This window comes from Rousettus aegyptiacus, unplaced genomic scaffold (genome assembly GCF_014176215.1).
Source record: "Rousettus aegyptiacus isolate mRouAeg1 unplaced genomic scaffold, mRouAeg1.p scaffold_m13_p_7, whole genome shotgun sequence".
NCBI classification, from domain to species: domain Eukaryota; kingdom Metazoa; phylum Chordata; class Mammalia; order Chiroptera; family Pteropodidae; genus Rousettus; species Rousettus aegyptiacus.
Genome location: NW_023416310.1, coordinates 107141120 through 107164170, shown reverse-complemented (window position 1 = coordinate 107164170; position 23051 = coordinate 107141120). Strand labels below are relative to the sequence as shown.

The following is a 23051-nucleotide window of genomic DNA, read 5'->3' as shown; positions in this document are numbered from 1 at the left end:
ACTTCCTTTTTAAAGGAATTTTTTTTTGCATTTTAAAGTTAGTTTTAATTTTGATCAAAGTAATACATGCACATTATTAAATAGCAACATGACAAAAAGCAGGCCTCTAACCCACCCTTTCCCAACTCCTATTTCTGTTTCCTTGTGGTAACCACTTTCAATTGTTTTAACTATTTCTTTTTCTGTTTATATCCATTTTATACAATGTGCTTATATTGTTATTTCTTGATTTTTAAATTTGAAATTATTTACTTCCTTCTATGGAAGATAAGGAATTACCTATTCCCCTCCCCCTCTGGCTTCATTGAAATATAATAGACAATTAGTTGCTCGTATTTACATTGTACAGTCGGCATACAATATATTAATTTCTCTCCCTAGTTGTAGTGCTTCTGTTCACCTAGATCCCAGGCGAGTTTGCTTGCTGTTTGCTCTGTGTTTCTGTCACAACTTTGTCTGGTAGCAAGAAGGATGAATAAAGCCTCTTTCATCTACACCATTTACCCCCACCTCCATTAATGGAACTTTTTAAAATATAAATTTTAGAATAAATTTATGTTCTTTTTAAAAAATCCAAAAGTTGTTTATATAGGAATGCTTTGAATTTATAGATAAATTTAGGAAGAATCAACCTCTTTATAAAATTGAATTATCCCATGCAAGAGCTATATGTTTTTAAAATTCTACTTGTTATTCTCATATAAAACCAGAGCTGAAAAGCCATTCTGTACATTATGGAATTCTGAAATGTCTTCTTTTACTTTCTGTTTTGTGACCTAGTGATCTCTGTTATAACAGAACAAGATGAAATGAAGCAGAAATCCACTCAGAATGGCTCACATTAAGAAAGGAGGCAAGACAGGGTGTCTAGAGGACATGTTAGGACAGGAACCAGCCTCAGCTGATAAAGCCTGCCAGTCAGAGACTGAAGCTTTATCTCCATCCTTCAGGGCACACATGCCACTTGTATTGAGTCTCTTCGCTCACATGCTCTGTTCTCTTACTGTTCCCAATACCTCAGCCTGCATGCAGCTTTTGTGTAACCCAGCACTGACACCAGCCCCTAACTCGATCCCAAATCCCAGGGAAAATGAGGTGGTGGACTCAGGCTAGTCTAGACCCAAACCAGCTGTCATGGTGGAAACAGGGTCATTCAGTTTGACCATGTCCCTTGTGTAGCTTGAGCCTTCCTCAATGTTCCCAAGTTACTGACTCAGCTCTCTCAGCCTCTTTTCCCTCTGTGTTTGGTTTCAGAGTGGAGAGCAGCCCAACAGTATGCAGGTAACTGGAGCCAAGGAACTCAGCCTTGGGTTAGCTGGATCTTAAACAGAGGGAGGTGGAAACACCTGAGATAAGAGGAAGAGTCTGTCCAGAAGCCCCGTATGAGCCTGCACACACAGACACACAGCCCACTTGCACACACATGACACATAATCTTGCATATGTACACATGTGCACATACATGTTTGCATGCACACATGTGATTGACTCACGTGTGCACACATTTGTGTGCACACACACTCATGCAAGCAGATAGCTTTCTGGGTTTTACTTGGTCTTTCCATCTGGCAGGCATGCTGTTTATAGGAATGAATAGAGTTTGCAAGGAAACTCTCAGATCCTCTGACAGAAGGGGTCTTCTGAGTTCCCATCCATCAAATGTGTGTCCTGGGGGGCTGGGGGGCTGGAATACAAGGCACTAAACTAGATTCTTTTAGTTTTAAAATCCTAAAATTGCTATAAAACCAAGGCCCAGAGACAGCTTGGTGATGCTCTCCAGGTCACACTGGTGGTGAAACCAGTGGGACCACCACTGGCCCTGGGCTCCTTCTCCTTGACCAGGACTTGGGGGTAGCGAGCTGGCCTCCATGCCCAGAAACCTACTTTGTTTGCTACCTCTGCTCTCCATGGCACTGGTAGAGAATTCACGAACCTTCCAGGTCAGGAAGGAAATAAGATTCCTCTTACCACATTCAAATGCCGGGGAATGACTCACTTGCCACTTCAGTTGTGGGGTGAGGCCGGGAAGAACTAAAGGTTTGCCTATGGGGGGCGGGGTGGAGCTAGGCAGGGCCCAGAATTGTCCCCAAGGGCACTAACCCAGTGCCTCTGTGCAGTGGACGTGACCCTAGATCCAGCCTCGGCGCACCCCAGCCTGGAGGTCTCCCTGGATGGCAAGAGCGTGTCCTCCCGTGGGTGGGCATCGGTTTCAGCAGTACCCAGAGACCCACAGCGGTTTACCGAGCAGACGTGCGTGCTGAGCCGTGAGCGCTTCCTGGCTGGCCGCCACTACTGGGAGGTGGATGTGGGCCGGCGCAGCCGCTGGTTCCTGGGCGCCTGCCTGGCGGCGGTGGTGCGCACAGGGCCGGCTCGCTTGAGCCCGGCCGCCGGCTACTGGGTGATGGGACTGTGGAACGGCTGCGAGTACTTCATCCTGGAGCCGCGGCGCGTGGCGCTCACCCTACGCGTGCCGCCCCGGCGCGTGGGCATCTTCCTGGACTACGAGGCCGGGAAGCTGGCCTTCTTCAACGTGTCCGACGGTTCCCACATCTTCACCTTCACCGACACCTTCTCGGGGCCGCTCTGTGCGTACTTCAGGCCCAGAGGCCCCGATGTCGGCGAACACCCGGAGCCGCTCACCCTCTGCTCATTGCCGGTTAGAGGAACATGCGTCCTCAAAAAGAACGACGATGTCACCTGGGAATAGCCCTACAAGCCTCAGACCCTGCCTTGGGTCTGTGGTAAGGCACTCTTGTGGCCGCAGGGCTGGTCTAGGGTGGAGAAAGCACAGCCAAAGTGTCAGCAAAGACCACAGTCTCAGCATAGCAAGAGGACAGAAAAAGGGACTTGGCCTGTGTAGGTGTGTGTGTACATGTATGGATATGATTTTTAAAAAAAAATAAAATAAAATAAAAGGCAGTTTCAAGCTCATCTGAGTGTATGATAGGATTGAGCAAATGAGTAAAAATACATAGATGTTGCCGGGAGCCAGGGTGTCCACTGAAGAAGAGGGGAAAAACTGGAATAGGGAAAGAAGGGAGAAACATGTTCAAATTAAAGTTATCAATTAATTTGTGTATTTACATATATTTTTGTATAAATTTTCTAGTTCGAAAAAGGTCTAAAAGTACTGTCGCCTCAGAAGCAATGAGTTCATCTATGGCTCATAACCCAGTTTTAGATGACAATCCCCACTAACATGAACTTGGGAAACAGCTGGTTCCAGGGCTGGAATAGAACTAGTGCAAGGTGAATCTGGACCACCCTCTACCACAAAGTATCAGCACTCTCAAAACCTGATGGGGACCCAGCAAAAGGACATAGGAGCTAGATCGAAGTGGCTCCACTGACCAACTGTGGGACAATTTGAACAGTAAAGTGAATAGTGACAAGAATCACTTAACAAGTAGTTGAGCAAATAAGATAGTTTACTAAGTATGCTGAGAGGTTTACAAAAAAAAAAGTATAGAAAGGGGAAAGGAGAGAGTAAAAGAATAACTGTGAACTCACGGTTTTTACTATGTGTAGATAGATGGAACACACACATGCTGGATGGTTGGATGGAGGGATAGAGGAATGTCTAGAAAGCCCCTGATGTTGGAGACTGGGTGTTTGGGAATCAATTAGTCATTAGAGTTGTAACTTAGCCCCACCCCCCATTTCAACCTCAGGAAGGGGCTGGAGATTGAGCTCTGTCACCAGAGGCCAATGATTTAATCAATCATATAAATGTAATAAAGCCTCCATAAATATCCAAAAGGACTATTTTCTAGAGCTTCCAGGTTGGCAAACGGTTGCAGATGCAGGGACAGTGGCACCCAGAGAGAGCATGAAGGCTCTGTGTCCCTTCCCACATACCTTGCCCTATGCATATTTTCTATCTGGCTATTTCTGAGTTATATACTTTTATAATAAAGTGGCAAAATAGTAGGTAAACCATTTGTCCTGAGTCCTGTGAGCTACTCTAGTAAATTAATCAAACTCAAGTTGTGGCAGGTTGATGAGAAGAATAGGTAAACAACCTGGACTTGGAATTGGTGTGTGAAGTGGGGAGGGGAGGCAGTTTTGTAGAACTGAGCCCTTAACCTGCGGGATCTGACACTATCTCTAGGTAAATAGGGTCAGAATTTAGTTAATAGCTTGGTGGTGTTAAAATACACACACACACACACACACACACACACACACACACACACACACTGGAATGGGTCTAAAACACCTTGCACCAGATAGTAAGGAAGTGCTCAAAGAATGATTGGGAGATGTCAATTGGATACGAAAGTCAGTTTGAAGGGTCTCCAATTGGCAAATATGAACATCAAACTAATTAATGGCAGTTATAGATTAAAATAGGAAGAATCTAAGAGTATGTATATCTACGCTGACATATATAAATAGATGAATAAGTAAATGGAATAAAAGAGAAATCTAGACCCTACAATTGAAGTTTCAAAGCATCTCCCCCACAAAATACTAATTACTTAACAATTTAGAAGTGCAAAACACTATCAACCAACTTTATAGTGGAGGAGTGTGGCAGGCACCATCTTAACCAAGTGGCAAAAGTTAACATTACCAGATATGACATAAATCTACACCACATGCCTCCTGATGCAGTGAAGGGAACACAGCAGCATCAGTTTTGAGGTATTCCTGCCCTTAAAATTCATAAATCATGAGGAAATATCAGACAAGCTGGCTGACATTCTTCAAAAATGTCAAGGTCATGAAAACAAGACAAGACTAAAGAATTATTTCAGACCAAAGGACACTAAAGCAACATGACATATCAACTCAATAGGGACCCTGAATGGGATCCTGGGCCTATAAAAGATATTATTATTTGGAGAAAAAGACAATTGAAAAATTGCTCTGGATCGGATAGCAACATTGGATAAATGTTAATTTCCTGATTTTGATATCAGAGAATATCCTTATTTTAAGAAAATACACACTTAAATCTTAAGAGATAATGTGATATAATGTTTGTCCCTTATTCTCAAATAGTTCATTCAAAAATACAGTAATATAAAGAGAAAATGATAAAGGAATGCAGTTGTGTATGATAAATGTTTAATAACTAGCTTTCTGGAAAAACATCTATAGCATTTGCTGATTTTTATGTTGTAAATACTCCCACGGTGGCGAGTTTCAAGCTGCAGGTGTGACATGACTGATAGAGTTGGGAAGAGATGTGCAAGATGGACTGCCTCTCGTGAGACCCCAGCTCCAGTGCACGACTGATTTTACACAATTCTATATAGGGCATTTGGACAGTTATCATAATTTGTTTCTCTAACAAGTCAAATATGGACATGTTTGAGCTTATAAAAATATGCTCGGCCACCTATTATGATAGAATTATAGCCTTATAAACATGCCATCTAAATATTAGAAAAGGGCAGATTCTGAGAAATATGGCAGAGTGAGCGATGTCCTCAGATCTCTCCCCTTGAAACAATAATAAGCTGGACATCTAAACTAAGCAAAAAAACACCCAAACCGCACACCAGCACATCTGAGCGTGGGATCTGCGCATAAGAACTACCACAGGTCAGAACCCTGGGTGTTGGGCAGTGGACTGGGAGAAATAAAGCTGCCTCTAGCAGCCGTGGGAACTCCTTGTAGGAGGATGGGGACGAGTGAAGGTGTGGCAACTTCCCTGAACAACCCTGCCTGGAAGTGCCAGGATTTCTATGCAGCTGGCAACAGGGCCCAGTCATCAGGACAGAAAGCAGAGAAGCAGGATGTGATCACAGAGAAACGACAGTTGATTTTTACCAGCCCCAGTTGCAAAACCAAGGTCGAGCTGCAGCTCCCAACACCCAACCCAGAGGGGGCCCCTTCCCTCATACCTTCACAGACCAATCACCGTGGAGCCCCAGGGGAATCTGAACAAACACTGCCGAGACTGATGCTACCTGTCACAGCCTCTGGAGCTCCCTGCAAGAGGAGGAGGAGGGGAGAAGGTGCTATGACTTCCCTGAACAACACTGCCTGGAAGTGCCAGGATTTCTATGCAGCTGGCAACAGGGCCCAGTCATCAGGACAGAAAGCAGAGAAATGGGACGGGGCTGCAGAGAAACAACAGTTGATTTTTACCAGCCACGGTTGCAGTACCAGGGCTGAGCTGCAGCCCCTAACCACCAACCCAAAAGGCCCCTTCCCCAATCCTCTGAGATCAAGCCCTAGAGGAATCTGAGCAAACAATGACAGGGATTGAAACTGAGAGTAGCAAGTGTGACGAAATTTCTACAAGAAAATAAATTAGGAAAAAAAACATTATTTAGGCTTTATATAAAGCAGAGATCCAAGGGGCTTAGATGCCACCTACTGGACACCGAAAGAAAAGTGCCTTCTTTGTAGCAATGAGACTGAAAACCTCAAGAAGAAAAGAGTAGATCTTCTGTAGATAAACCACACACACACACACACACACACACACTGCAATAGTTGAAAAGTGAAATAGCAAGCTTGGGAAATAGAATTGACCAAATGGAGGAAAGGATCAGTGATATCAACCAGAAATCTAGAAATAAATCAGAAGGAAGAACAGAGAAACTGAAGAATAAAAAAAATGAAAGAGAAATACCAGAACTAGCTGATACTATCAGGAGAGGAAACATTATCAAAGGTGAGGAAAAGGAGCAGGGACTAGAAAGCATTTTTCAGACAAATAGTAGACTAGAATTTCCCAAATCTAAGGAATGAGCTGGAGCTTGAAATTCAAGAAATCAACAGAATAACCAATTATCTCAATCCAAAAAGGCCTTCACCAAGACACATTGTTTTAAAGTTATCAAAAACCATATGCCGCCTCCAGAAGACACATCTCAGCTCCAAAGACAAATATAGACTCAAAGTGAAACAGTGGAAAATGATACTTCAAGCAAATGGCATTCAGAGAAAAGTGGGAGTAGTGGTACTAATATTGGATGAAATAGACTTCAAAATAAAAAAAGGTAAAGAAAGATACTGAGGGACACTTCATAATGGCAAAGGGAATCATGCACCAAGAAGACATAACACTTCTTAATATCTATGCTCCTAATCAGGGAGCCTCGAAATATGTAGAGCAATTACTAACAGAACTAAAGGGAGAAACAGACGAAAACACTATCATAGCAGGGGACCTAAATACCCCACTGTTGGATGTGGACAGACCATCCAACAGAAAATCAATATGGGAAACATGTCCTTAAATGACACATTAAACCAACTGTACATAATTGACATATACAGAGCCTTCCATCCCCAAACAGCCGCTTATATATTCTTCTCTAATGCACATGGGACATTCTCAAGAATTGACACATACTGGGACACAGAGATACCTTCAACAAATATAAGAGGGTTGAAATCATACCAACCATATTCTCTGATCATAATGCTTTGAAACTAGAGATCAACTGCAAAAAGAAAGCAGAAAGAACCACAAATACCTGGAGATTAAACAACATGCTACTGAAGAATAACAGAATCAGGGAAGAAATAAAAAGAGAAATCAAGAGATACATAGAAATGAATGATAATCATAGTACAACATATCAAAATTTTTCGGATGTGGCAAAAGCAGTCTTAAGAGGAAATTTCATATCATTACAGGCCTATCTCCAAAAACAAGAATGAGTTCAAATAAACAACCTAACTCTTCATCTTAAAAACCTAGAAAAGAACAAATAAAGATTAAAGTCAGCAGAAGGAAAAAAAATAATGAAAATTAGAGCAGAAATAAATGAAATTGAAAACAAACAAAAAAATAGAAAAAATAAATACAACGAGGAGCTGATTCTTTGAGAAGGTTAATAAAACTGACAAACGCCTGGCTAGACTCACTAAAGAAAAAAAAGAAAGGACACAAATAAACAAAATCAGGGATAAAATAGTAGGAAATTATGACTGACATTGCAGAAATACAAAGGATCATATAAGAATACTATGAAAAAGTATTTAATAACAAATTTAATAACCTAGAAGAAATGGACCAGTACTTAGAAAAACACAATCTTCCTAGACTGAATCAAGAAGATCTGGAAAATCTAACTAGACCAATCAGCAGTATGGAAATTGAAACAATCATCAAAAACCTATCAAAAAGTAGAAGTGCAGGACCAGAAGGCCTCACCAGTGAATTATATCAAACGTTCAAAGAAAATTTAATACCTATTCCCCTCAAACTCTTCCAAAATATTGAAGAGGAGGCAATACTTCTCAACTCATTTTCTGAGGCCAGTATTACTGTGATACCAAAGCCTGGTAAAGATAACACAAAAAGAGAAAACTATAGACCAATATCTCTCATGAACACAGATGCAAAAATCCTAAATAAGATACTAGCAAACCGAATACAGCAACATATTAAAAGGATTTTACACCACAATCAAGTGGGCTCCATCCTAGGGGCACAGGGATGGTTCAACATATGCAAATTGATTAATGTGATACACAACATAAACAAATTAAAAAATAAGAATTATATGATCATATCAATAGATGCAGAAAAAGCGTTCAACAAGATACAGCACCCATTTATGATCAAAATACTTAACAAAATCGGTATTATGTCATTAACATAATAAAGGCCAACTATGACAAGGCCCCAGCCAACATTATACTTAATGGTGAAAAACTAAAAAACTTCCCTCTAAGACCAGGAAAAGGTAAGTCTGTCCACTATCGCCACTGTTATTCACTATAACATTGGAGGTCCTAGTGAGTGCAATCAGACAACAGAAAGATATAAAAGGCATCTGAATAGGAAATGAAGAAGTCGAACTGTCACTTTGTGGATGACATGATTCTCTATATAGGAAACCCTAAAGACTCCACAAGAACACTACTAGAAACAGTAAGCAAATACAGTAAAGTCTTAGGATACAAAATCAACGTTCAAAAATCCACAGTGTTCTTATACTCTAATAATGAAGTGTCAGAAAAAGAAGTGAAAAAAATTCTTTTTTAAATTGTAACAAAAAGAATCAAATACCTAGGAATAAATCTAACAAAACATATGAAAGACCTATATAATGAATACTACAAGACACTATTATAAAAAATCAAAGAAGATACAAAAAAAAAATGGAAAGATATTCCAAGTTTTTGGATTGGAAGAATCAACCTAGTTTAACTGACCATATTACATAAAGCATTTCACAAATTTAATGCACTCCTCATCAAAATCCCATCAGCATTATTTAAAGAAGTAGAACAAAAAATCATCAGATTTCTATGGAAACACAAAAGATCCCAAATTGCCAAAGGCATCCTGAGAAAAAAGAACGAGGCTGGAGGCATCACTCTGCCCCACTTCAAATTATACTACAAAGCGACAGCAATCAAAACGGCATGGTATTGGCAGAAAAACAGACACATAGACTAGTGGAACAGAATTGACAGTCCAGAAGTAAACTCATTTATATGAGCAAATAGTTTTTGACAAAAAGCCAAAAACATACCGTGGGAAAGGAAAGCTTCTTCAATAAGTGGTGCTGGGAAAACTAGAAAGCCACCTGCAAAAGAATGAAACTAGACTGTTGTTTATTACCACACACCAAAATTAACTCAAAATGAATTAAGGACCTGGATATAAGACTGGAATCAATAAAATGCATAGAAGAAAACATAGGAATTAAACTCAAGGACCTTAGACTTAGAGAGGATTTCATGAATTTGACCTCAAAGGCAAGGGAAGTAAAAGCAAAAATAAACGAATGGGACTACATCAAACTAAAAAGCTTTTGCACAGCAAAAACAAAGACAAAAAACAAACAAATAAACAAAAAATATGAACAAGTTAAAGAGACAGCCATCTTGGTGGGAAAGTATATTTGCAAGCTTCACCTCCAATAAGGGCCCAATATCCAAAATATACAAAGAACTTATACAACTCAATAACGACAGCAAAACAATCCAATCAAAAAATGGGCAGAAGACCTGAACAGACACCTCTCCACAGAGGACATACAAATGGCTAACAAATCTTTGAAAAGGTGCTAGCTATTGCTAGCTATTAGGGAAATGCGAATCAAAACCACAATGAGATACCATCTCACACCTGTTAGAATAGCTATAATCAATAGGACAAGTAATAACAAATGTAGGAGAGGCTGCGGATAAAAAGAAACTCTCATACACTGCTGGTGGGATGGAAAATTGGTACGACCACTATGAAAAACAGTATGGAGATTCCTCAAAAAACTAAGAATTGTTCTACTATATTATCTAGCAATCCTTCTACTGGAAATTTATCTCAAAGACTTGAAAACCCATATCATAAAAGGTATTTGCACACCGACTTTCATAGCAGTATTATTCATGGTGGCCAGGACATGGTAGCAACCGAAGTGTCCTACGATAGATGATTGGCTTAAGAAGCTGTGGTACATATATACAATGGAATATTAGTCATAAGAAGAGATGAAATACTATCATTTGCCACAACATGGATAAACCTCAAGATAATCATGGTAAGCCAAATAACCCAGACAGAAAAAGTTAAAAACTACATGATATCATTTATATGTGGGATATAAACCTAAAAGTAACAAATGAACAGAACAAACAGAGACTCATGGATATGGACAATGGTCTAGTGGTTACCAGAGTGTAGGGAGTGAGGGAGGAAAGGAGAGGTAGACAAACCAAAGGGAATGTAATATAGGAGGTTAGGGGTAGGGTGAAGTGAGTAAAGGGGATCAAATATGTGGTAGCTGAAGGAAACTGGACTTTGGTTGTAATCACACAATAGAATATGTAGGTGTCAAATTATAATGTATCCCTGAAAATTATATAATTGTATTAACCAATATTACCCCAATAAACTTAATAAAAAAATTTAAAAACTAAAAAAAATTGAAAATATATAAAATATCAGAAAATGGAAGTTTTGTTTTATATAATCATTTGTATTAGCATGCAACATTTGAGGGTCCTACTCACAAGTGTTTTTATGATAACATTAAAAATTTGTTCCTTGACTGGATACAAACATTATCTATTCCTTTAAGATCATTTTTATGTATTATAAGAGAAGCAAACATAGCTGATACAGAAGCCAACATTCTTTTTAAATAACTAATTGCTCCATTCATGTATTTTAAATAATGGGAAGTCCAGCCTTAAGGTTGGAAGGGATCTTATATGTTTTGTGAACCACAAAGGCTGTGCTGAAGGCCACCCACAGGGCCTGACCACTCAGCATCTTCATGCTCACCCCATGACCCTCTGACAAGTTTCTAAAAATAGGACATGATATATTTAGTTCCTCCTCCTGTTTGTATTTTCCACACAACTATTCCTCAGAACTGTGACAAGGGAGCACAGCACTTAGTTGTGGATCTCAATCTAGTATACAAACACATCTGGTTTGAGTCTTATGAGGTTTCTACTGGAGGAAGCCTGGGGACGGCTAATGCACAAAGGCTGGCCAAGCTGAGAGACCTGGATGGTGAGTGTGAGGCAAGTTGTCTTTGGTCCCATGAGATTCTTACTTGGGGAGACAAAGATCCCATGAATTGGGCACTCAAACATTGTTGATAGGCTTATAAATCAGGGCAGCTATTTTGAGGTCAATTTTGGTAATGTCAACCAATTTCTAAATATGACCATCCTCTGACCCAACAGTTCCACATCCAGGAGTCTATCCTATAGAAATCTTCACAGTAGCACCTAAGGATACAGAGGGTGTTCACTGCAGCAATGGGCAAGCAGAGGTTGGAAACCACCTACCTGCTACTAAAAGAACAAGTAAATATGGTCTGTTCATACAGTAAGTTACTAGGGTACAGTCTATTTTTGTGGTGCACATCAATTTTTACAGGGAGCATGTATTGCTTTTGAAATTTAAGAAGTTATGCTTTTCTTTTTGCTTTATGTCAATGGGAAACAATCACAAGAAAATCCTTTAAAACTATACAGCTAAAGCCATCCAATTGAACAGCTTTAATATTAGGGGGGAGTACATGACATGTTTTCATGTCTTTTAGAGTATCTGAATCCCTGCCTTCATTTGGCTCTGTAGAATCCTTCTTTCTTGTTCTGCACTAGCATGCTGGCCAGAGCCTGTCGTGTTCATGTAACTTTAATTGTTAAATGATCTGTCCAGTTGGCAAACTCTGATGTCTTATTCAGTTCTCACCCCCGGCAAGTTGGGGGCGCTTGCAGTAGAGATGGCATCTTTCTGCCTCTTGAAACCTTCTCCCTTTGACTCTGCTCCCACAGCACTGAGGCAATAAGAAGAGATGCAGCCACAAGCTCCCCTGGGTTCTCCCCATTCCTCAGTTTCCTGTGGCTTTGGCTGAGCCTCTAACTTCTGCTTCATCTGTTAATGCAGGACACCCCGCTGCTCCTGTGATGCTCAGACCCCTTACCTGCAGATACTGTGGTTGGGAAGGATGCAGCAAAGTGTCTGTTTGGCCAACTTTTTAAACTATTCTTTTGACCTCCAGGAAACTCAGGTCTTCTGTGTGTGCTGTGTTGAATGGGAGTTGGGCAGGCTCTCTCCAAGGTCCACATCTTCCAGTTTTTTCAGATCAGCAGTCCTAGCAAACAAGATACTAAGATCCTTTTCTTGCAGGCATCCGCAAAGTTACATAGGATTATTTCAGTGTCGGCTTAGGGTAATGGCAAGTATCATCCCCTCCTCTCCACGGAGCCCAGGAAATTACCACTCACCATGAATGTCCCACTGCCAAGATCTCAGTGACCCTGACTCCAGTCTCCTTCCCATCCCCTGCTCCTAAAAGAAAATCAGCTCCTCTTTTAGCTGGTTATTTATTTCACACATTTTATTTCTTTTATTTATAGATTATGGTTCATGCAAAGTAATTTCATGAAATGATAAATTATGAAAAAATAAAGCATAATTATGTAAATTCAGTACAAAAAATACAAGCATAAAAACAGGTTTATTTGCACACACTGCAGCATGAAATCCAGCAGATATTTCAAAGGACAACAGTGCTTGCTTTTCCTCTTGAAGACCGTGGCCACTTCAGATACTAAACTGTCTCAGCTCATCAGTGTGTGTTCCCATGAACCAAAATTTGTTTCTAAAAATGTTTTTCACATTGAACCTATCATAAAAGATACACTTTCCAGAATGAAACCTCCTCTCAGGCTTTACACCAGTTTCGTCATCTAAAAACTGACCGATAAAGAAAATGTTCCAAATGTAACTATTCTGATTCTTAAAGGTTAAGGAAAGCATTTCCAAAAATAATTTAAAAGAATGATTTCAAACTTAATAATGTTGCTGCCCTCCCAGACTTACTCCAGCATGGGCACATCATTTCCGCTCTGAGCGCGCCTGGGTGGGGCCTTCGCCACCACTGTCACCACTCCACCTGCTTCCTTCCCAAGCTCCACTGGCAGCTCCTCCCTGGCTCCAGGCAGCATTTTGTCTGGTGGCTGCATCTGCTTCCGATGTCCTAGCTCAGAACTCCATCCCATAGGGGCCAAGGCTCAGGAGCTCCCCCATACTGATGAGACTTGGGGGACTTCTCTTCCAGCCAGCGGACCCCTGTGTACTGGCTGCCACAATCCATATCAGGCTGAGGAACTCTCACCATCTTCCTCTTTCCCAGCAACAATTTGGAGATTTTGTAGACAAAGGTCCAGAACCACATCGTTGTATCTGTCACTGCTGCTGCCTCCCTGGTATAGTCTCCAAACTGCTCCTGGAGGGTGACCTTGGGGAAGAGTTGGTCAGCGAGAGACCCGGGAGAACTCTAGAACTGGGAAACAGAGAAGCAGCAGGTGAGCTGAGCAGGAGTGAGTGGCAGAGTTTTTGTCAGGCCTTGAGCTAGTTTCGGAAGGGTGAACCCAAACAACCTGGGGCCCAGCTCTCATCTGCCTTCTTCTAACCTGAGAGTTCACAATTTCATTGTAGGGCCAAGTACTGACCACATTTTTTAAACTGTCACTTTCTTGCTGAACAAGTTGCTATCAGTAGGTCAAAGAATCAAGAGAAAAAAATAGCATTAAACTAGGCAAGGCTGATGGAAGGAAGTGGATTGTTTAAGTGGAATTAGGTCCCTCTGTTGGCAGTCAAGGGAGAGAACCTAAGACACAGTGAAAAGGGAGTGGAGACTTTCGGTTTCTGCTCTGCAAGTATAAAGAGCTTGGAAGCATCGCTCTCATCCTTACAACCAGAAACAACTGGCTAACTAAAAAACAATGATTCTCCTTAGGTCCGTCAGAGAATTGAGGTCCCAGGGCAAACTGTTGACCTGAAAACTGGGGAGAGAGGTGGGCACAGAGAATCATTTTACCATAAGTGGAAGCCTGGAGCCTGTACCTGGAAGAGTGTTTAAACTAGAATTACCAGCTCCTAGAGGCAGAGTGTGGACTAGCTGGAGAGTTCAAAACTCCAGAAGGACCAGTTTTAGGGGAGTTCAAAACTCCCCACACTTTCGAGTTTTACCTCCAAGAGCCCCACCAGGTTCTCACTGTGAAGATTGGAGGAAAATCCCCTCAGGCTTCCAGCAGCAGCAGAGGAAAAGCAGTCACTTCGAAATACACCAGGGCACGCAGTTCTTCCTTCAGTTCTCTGGAACAAAGGCCTGCACTCAAGGGAAACTACTTTATCTGATCTAGGAAAGGGAAATTAGCCAACTCCAGTCCCCTCTAGACTGCTGGTCATATATGAGAGAGAGGAGCTGAAAAGCACTTACAAGTCACATCCCAGGGCCCAGGCCCTAAAAGAGACTGAGACCTCATCACAGTCCAACAGAGAGGTCCCCTCCTTAGTACCTCACTGCTACGGCAGCAGAAACTCTGCACTATAATAGAAGATTGTAGCTAAAAAAAACCCTATAAGGCTCAGATCCTGCTTAAGATGGACTCTTTAGGGGAGACAAAAAGGACACAAGAGGAAACTGAAGTCTCAAATATTATACAGCTGTAGCAGACAGTAAACATGGTGTCACTCCTAGCCAGAAACACAAACCATCACACTACAGCCAATTCACCTCAATTCCTACTACCCAATACATCATGCCCAGTTTTCAACAAAAATTACAAGGCATACTGAAAGGTAAGAAAAAACAGTTTGAAGAGAAAAAGAAATCAGCAGAACCAAACTTAGTTATAACAGTGAGTTTGGAATGATTAGACCAGAAATTTAAATAACAATGATTAATATGCTAAGGATTGTAATGGAAAAAGTGGACAACATTGTAAGGACAGTGTGTAATGTAAGCAGAGAGACTGAACTCTAAGATAAAGATTCAAAAAGGAATGGTAGAAATGCAGAATGCCTTTGACGGGTTCATCAGTAGTCTGGACAGGGCCAGCGGAAGTCTCTGAGCTTGAGGCTATGCCAATAGAAACTTTCCAAACTGAAATACAAAGAGAGAAAATGTGAAGGAGGGAAAAAGAACAGAACAAAATATTCAAGAACAGTAGGGCAATTGTGAAAGGTATAACATATATATATATAAGAACACCAAAAGAAGTATTATGCTAAGTGAAGTAAGTCAGACAGAGAAAAACAAACACTGTATGATTTCACTCACATGTGGAATCTAAAGAACAAAATAAATGAACAAAGAAAACAGAAACAAACTCATAGATACAGAGAACAAACTGATGATTGCCAGATGGGAGGGGGGTTGGAGGGCTAAATGAAAAAGGGGAGGGATTAAGAAGTACAAATTGGCATAAAATAGTCATGGGGATGTAAAGTATAGTATAGGGAAAACAGTCAATAATATTGTAATAACCATGTAAGATATCAGATGGGTACTAGACTTATCAGGGTGATCACTTTGTAAGTTATATAAATGTCTAATCATTATGGTGTACACCTGATACTAATATATATACACACACACACATACACACATAATATTGTTTATTTTTAATACCAAAAGGAGGAAAAATAGAACAAAAAACTATTTTGAGTAATAATGGCTAACTACAAATCCAGGAAGCTCAGAGAACACTAATTAAAATAAAAATCTGAAAATTTATACTTAGGCCTATTATACTGAAATTGCAGAAAACCAAAGACAAAAAAAATAGAAAAAAGGAAAACATCTCACCTACAGAGGAACAAGGAAAAGAATTACACCAGAGTTCTTGTCACAAACCATGCAGGCAAGGATTGAGTGAGATGAAATATTTAAAGTGTTGAAAGACAAAATCACCAACCTAGAATTGTGTCCACAATACTTCTAAAATTTATATAGAACCACAAAATTCCCTGAATATCCAAATTAATCATAAGAAAGAACAAAGTTGGAGGTATCACAGTACCTAATTTCAAACTATACTACAAGACTATAATAATTAAAACATCATAGTGCTGGCATAAAAACAAACACATAGATCAATGGAACAGAATAAAGAGCCCAGAAATAAACCCATGCCTATATGATCAATCAATATATAACAAAGGAGGCAAGTAAAAAGTCTCTTCAATAAGCGAAATTGGCAAAACTGGACAAATACATGCAAAAAAAAAAAAACTGGACCACTTTCTTATACCATATACAAAAATAAACTCAAAATGGATTAAAGACTTAAATGTAAGACCTGTAACCATAAGACTCCTAAAAGAAAACATGGACAATAAACCCTTACGTGACTCTTCGCAATATTTTTTTGGATATATCTCGTTGGGCAAGGCAACAAAAGCAAAAATAAACAAATACAAATACATCAAACTAAAAGCTTCTGCACAGGAAAGAAAGGCAACAACAAAATGAAGTAATCTACTGAATGGGAGAAGATATTAGCAAATGATATATCCAATATGGGGTTGATATCCAAAATATATAAATTTTCAATAATGAAAAAAGAAACAATCCAATCAAAAAATGGGCGGAGGACATGAAGAGGCATTTCTTCAAAGATGACATACATACAGATGGCCAACAGACATATGATAAGATGCTCAACATCACTAATCTTCAGGGAAATGCAAATCAAAACCATAATGAGAAAGAACCCCACATCAGTCAGAATGGCTATTATCAAAAAGTCAACAAACAAGTGTTGGTGAGGTTGTGGAGAAAAGGAACACTCGTGCACTGTGGGTGAGATCGGAAGTTGGAGTGGCCACCATGAAAACAGTATGACAGCTCCTCACAAAATTAAAAATAGAACTACCTTATGACTCAGCAATTCTGCTTCTGGAGATCGAACCTCAAGGCCTTTGGGACCATGTGAAAGGAGCAGGTGTTCCCTAAGGGACAAAAGGAGACCATGGAAAATTGGTCACACCCACAATTCAAATCAGATTTTCACTTTCAAGTATTTTTTCGGGATGCCGAAGTTAGAAAATAAACTGTCTAGGTGCAAAAAGTAAGTATAGGAAGACGGATCATTGCAGGAGCCAGCCGGCTAAAGTCGATCAGCACCTGAAAGGGGGAGTGAGGATTAAAGAAAAAACAGAGAAAAGAGATAGAGTCAGGAGGGCCTCCAGTCATTACCGAAGCAGCCCTGAGTTTATTTAGCACAGCATATTTATACCCTACAGAGTGCTAAGAAGCAAAAACCTCTAAGCATACAAACAATCATTGCCAATTACTCAGGAAACTTTGTAGCTATGTTAACATACTCTTTCCCATGGTCAAAGAACATTCAGTTTATCTCCCCCAAGCCAGGTGCACCTCCTCCTGAGCCAGCAGACTGCACAGCTTGCCAACTCTGCAAAACTCCCAGCTTTACTGGCAGTTTAATCCTGCCTCAAAATGGCTCCCGACAGATCATTTCTCAGGTCTTAGAAAAAAGGAATGGTGGCTTGGAAGAGTGGCAGAGTAACTAGGCTGAAAGACGTACTGCAAACACGACCTGAACACAGGTGAGCCCGATACCCCACCTGCCCGCAAACAGCCTGCAGATAACAGTAACTCCCTTCACCCTTCCTGTTGTTCAAGGCACACCATTTGTGTCATCCTCAGTTCTTCTTTGCCATATCCCAACATAGACTGTCAGCAAATTCTGTCAGTTCTACCCTCCAAATAAACCCAGAATTGGACCACTTACCCATTTACCCGGTCAGGACGCCATCATTTGCAGTTACCCCTTGGTCACCCAGTCTGTCTCAAGCTAAATCCACTTTGACAAGCTATCCCTCTGGGAACTGGGTTGCAGTGCTCAGCCTGCTGCCGGCCCCTCCCTTGGAGCCTCTGGAATAAAGTAGGCTCACCATCACTTTATCCTGAAACCATTTAGAATGTGCTCTGGTCAAGGCAGCCAGATTTACACTGCAGAGCTTGCTCGTTTGGTCTGGGAACAGCAAAGCATGTCACTTCACTCAAGGAGAGCTTGTATCAGTCTTACCCTGGCTACTATTTTGTCACCTTCCCACCTCTCTAAAGATTTCACATGGTTCTATGACCACATGGGCTCTCAGATTGAATCTTATCACATTCGTCTCTAACTTGAAGCATTTGCACTAGCAATTCTTTCTGCTCTTGAGAGAGGCCCTTCTCTGTCCCAGCAACAGACACTCACACTTTTCCTCTGCAGGCTTAGCATCTCCTCCAGACTATGGAAGTGGACAGGGCCGCGGGAGACCTCACTATAGAGCCGTCATGAGCTGCCGTAGGAATCAATCAGTCACAAACACCACAGCCTGTGCTTTTCCTGCAGCCCACTTTCCCCAAATCCTCCATAAGCTTGCATGACAGACTTTTTCAGGCATTTGCTGGTGGAGTGGGTGGAAAGGGAACCACTGATCAGAACCCACTAAGTGCCAGGCACTAGGGACCAAAGATAAATGCTGCTCTGAAGGAGCATCCAGCTACAGAGAGACAGCTGGAGATGATGATAGCTCAGCACATGAGACCCCAGGAGAGGTGAAGTGAGCGAACTGGAAAGCGTGGGCAGTGCTTAAGAAGCCCCCACAGCAGGCAGTGCCGGAGCTTGGTCTTTGCTCTTGAGGGAGCTTCAGAGTCACTCAAAGGCTTGTTATAAGTGCCAATCCATGAGCCTCACCCCAGACATTCTGATTCAGGTGATCTGAAGTCTTGGAACTCACAGGTTTCACAGGGGCTGGATGACTCTGACTCAGGTGGACCTATTCTGGAAACCTAGAGAATCAGACTCCTGTGGAGGAGAGGAGCATTGGGCGATGGCCATCACTGCAGCCTGGCCTGGTCTGGGAGCCCCAGTATGTTTCCTAGCAGTTCAGAGGACGTGGGTTGGAGATGGGGTGTGCAGGGAGTATAGTCAGGGACAAACAAACAAGGCCACAAGGCGGCCATGCATGACAGAGGTCCCAAGATGGGTTTTATAGGAGGATAGCGTCCTGGATGTTCTCTCGGGGGAGGGCCCTGTGCACCTTCTACAGGGGCTCAGTGAGTGACACCTGATTTCCTGATCACCTCTCTAGAGCAGGTGAATGCTTTCACACCTCCCTCCTTGGGACCTAACAGTCTGATTGCCCAGCTCTCATTAGTCCTCCATTTGCACCAGCCTTTGGGCTACAACACAAACACCAGGCTCGCTGACTTCCCAATTTAGCTCTGCCTCACCCTGAGATCCCCATTAGCTGCTGCTCTTGGGCTACAAGAAGGACACAAAGAAGGTGGACCTTGGGGATTAGACCTAAGGGTTTAAATTTCTTATTCTAACCTACATGTAGATTTTTAGAACAAGAAGCAGAAAAATCTGAGAAGCCCCCATGGCCAAATGAGGTCATAAATTTGCCCAGGGACGGACTGGCTGCCCCTCAATCCATTGATGGTTTTTTTGTTTGTTTGTTTTTTGCCCACTGCTGCTATCAGGTCAATCTGTGGGTGGAAAGTGAGATGAAGGCAGCTGACCCGAGGTCACTGACAGAATGAGGCCTGTGCTTCTGGGAAAAATGGGCCGGGTACATATAGGACAGGAGAGAGCAGAACACAGAACCTGGGAAGAGGGTGAAATGGCTGTCACTTATGATAAAGACAAACTGGAAATTTCAGCAAACAATAGGTCAGGAGGGTTAATGGAAAGAGCTTGGGCTTATGGAAGTTCTCATTCTCTGTGTAATTGTGAGAACCCTACACGAGAGCCATACAGTAAGAACTCTATATAATAAAGCTCAATGGTTCCAACTTCCCCTTCCTTTTTCTTCCTTTTCCTATCTTTTTTATTTTTTTATTTTTTTAAGCTTTGGGTTTATTTATTTGTTTGTTTGTTTATGGTGATATTGGCTAACGAAATCCAATCAGTTTCAGCTCTACACTTTAACAGTAAGACATATTTACACATATTTACACTGTGTGTTCACCTCCCATAGTCAGAGTTCTTTCTGTCACCATATATTTGACCCCCTTTACCCCGTCTACCTCCCCCGTCCCTCCAACCCTCTGGTAACTACTTGTCTATTGTCTATGTCCTTGAGTCTCTGTTTGTCCTGTTCATTTGTTGCTTTTAGGTTTATAGCTCATATATAAGTGATATCATGTGATTTTCAACTTTTTCGGTCTGGTTTATTTCGCTTAGTATGATTATTTCAAGATCTATCCATGTTGTTGCAAATGACAATATTTTATCTCTTCTAATGGCTGAGTAATATTCCATTGTATATACGTATTACAGCTTCTTTAGCCAATCATCTATCATAGGACACTTTACTTGCTTCCATGTCCTAGCCACTATGAATAATGCTGCTATGAACATCAGTGTACAAATATCTTTTCTGATATGGTTTTTCAAGTCTTTGGAGTAAATACCCAGTAGAGTCTTTGGATCATATAGTAGATCAATTCTTAGTTTTTTGAGGAATCTCCATACTGTTTTCATAGTGGCTGTACCAATTTGCAGGCCCACCAGCAGTGTATGAGGGTTTCTTTTTATCCGCAGCCTCTCCTACATTTGTTATTACTTGTCCTGTTGATTATAGCTATTCTAACAGGTGTGAGATGGTATCTCATTGTGGTTTTGATTTGCATTTCCCTGATAGCTAGCAATAGCTAGCACCTTTTCAAAGATTTGTTAGCCATTTGTATGTCCTCTGTGGAGAGGTGTCTGTTCAGGTCTTCTGCCCATTTTTTGATTGGATCATTTGTTTTTTTGTTGTTATTGTTATTGAGTCATATGAGTTCTTCGTATATTTTGGATATTAGACCTTTATCAGAGGCGTTGCTTGCAAATATATTTTCCCATTCGAATAGTTGTCTCTTTACCTTTTCCATGTTTGTTTTGTTTTGTTTTGTTTTTTTGGTTTTTTTGTTTGTTTGTTTGTTTTGCTGTGCAAAAGCTTTTTAGTTTGATGTAGTCCCATTCATTTATTTTTGCTTTTACTTCCCTTGCCTTTGAGGTCAAATTCATAAAATCCTCTTTAAGCCCAAGGTCTTTGATTTTAGTTCCTATGTTTTCTTCTACGCATTTTATTGATTCCGGTCTTATATTCAGGTCCTTAAACCATTTTGAGTTAATTTCAGTGTGTGCTCGTAGACAACAGTATAGTTTCATTCTTTTGCAGGTAGCTTTCCAGTTTTCCCAGCATCACTTATTGAAGAAACTTTCCTTTCTTCACTGTATGTTTTTGGCTTTTTTGTCCAAAATTATTTGCCCATATAAATACAGGTTTACTTCTGGACTCTCAATTCTGTTCCACTGGTCTATGTGTCTGTTTTTCTGCCAATACCATGCCATTTTGATTACTGTTGCTTTGTAGTGTAATTTGAAGTGGGGCAGAGCGATGCCTCCAGACTTGTTCTTTTTTCTCAAGATGCCTTTGGCAATTTGGCATCTTTTGTGCTTCCATAGAAATCTGATGATTTTTTGTTCTACTTCTTTAAAAAATGCTGATGGGATTTTGACAAGGATTGCATTAAATCTGTATAATGCCTTAGGTAATTGGTCATTTTAACTATGTTGACTCTTTCCATTTCTTTGTATCTTCTTTGATTTCTTTTAATAGATTTTTATAGTTTTTATTATATAGGTCCTTCACATGTTTTATTAAATTTATTCTTAGGTATTTTATTCTTTTTGTTGCAATTGCAAAAGGAATTATTTTTTTCACTTTTTTCTGACACTTCATTATTAGAGTATAGGAACGCTATAGATTTTTGAACATTAATTTTGTATACTGAGACTTTACTGTATTTCCTTATTGTTTCCAGTAGTGTTCTTGTGGAGTCTTTAGGGTTTTCTATATAGAGAATCATGTCATCTACAAATAGTGACAGTTTGACTTCTTCATTTCCTATTTGGATGCTTTTTATATCTTTCCCTTGCCTGATTGCACTCGCTAGGACCTCCAATGTTATATTGAATAACAGTAACGATAGTGGACAGACTTGCCTTGTTCCTGATCTTAGAGGGAAGTTTTTTAGTTTTTCACCATTAATGTTGGCTGAGGGATTGTCATAGATGGCCTTTATTATGTTTAGGTACTTTCTATACCAATTTTGTTAAGTATTTTGATCATAAATGGGTGCTGTATCTTGTTGAAGGCTTTTTCTGCATCTATTGATATGATCATATAATTCTTATTTTTTAATTTGTTTATGTGGTGTATCACATCAATTGATCTGCATATGTTGAACCATCCCTGTGCCCCTGGAATGGACCCTTACTTGATCATGGTGTATAATCTTTTTCATATGTTGCTGTATTAGATTCACTAGTATCTTATTTAGGATTTTTGCATCTGTGTTCATGAGAGATATTGGTCTGTATTTTTCTTTTTTTGTGCTATCTTTACTTGGTTTTAGTATCACGGTGATATTGGCCTCATAAAATAAGTTGGGAAGTATTGCCTTTTCTTCAATTTTCTGGAAGAGTTTGAAAAAAAAATAGGTATTAAATCTTCTTTGAACGTTTGGTAGAATTCACTGATGAAACTATCTGGTCCTAGACTTTTACTTTTGATAGGTTATTGATAATTGTTTCAATTTCCATACTGCTAATCAGTCTTTATAGATTTCCAGTTCTTCTTGATTCAGACTAGGAAGGTTATATCTTTCTAATTACCGGTCGTTCCTTCTAGGTTATTGAATTTAGTGTTATATACTTTTTCATAGTATTCTTGTATGATCCTTTGTATTTCTGCAATGTCTGTCACAATTTCCCCTCTTTCATTCCTGGTTTTGTTTATTTGTGTC

The 23051-nt window shown here is 40.4% G+C and overlaps 1 protein-coding gene and 1 long non-coding RNA gene across 2 annotated transcripts in view; one reads left to right on the top strand and one right to left on the bottom strand.

Moving 5' to 3' along the window:
• Positions 1-2745, top strand: part of BTNL9 (butyrophilin like 9) — a 34325-nt gene extending 31580 nt beyond the window's left edge. The window contains 3 exon segments of the mRNA XM_036225071.1: positions 1255-1281; positions 2118-2717; positions 2720-2745. Coding sequence (XP_036080964.1) covers positions 1255-1281; positions 2118-2717; positions 2720-2745 — 653 coding nt within the window.
• A 10073-nt stretch (positions 2746-12818) lies between these two features.
• LOC118605361 lies at positions 12819-18772 on the bottom strand. Its single transcript, XR_004952100.1, has 3 exons — positions 18463-18772; positions 17113-17188; positions 12819-13733 (listed from the first exon to the last, which is right to left on the bottom strand). It is a non-coding gene; the product is annotated as an uncharacterized LOC118605361 (long non-coding RNA).
• Positions 18773-23051: the final 4279 nt, after the last annotated feature.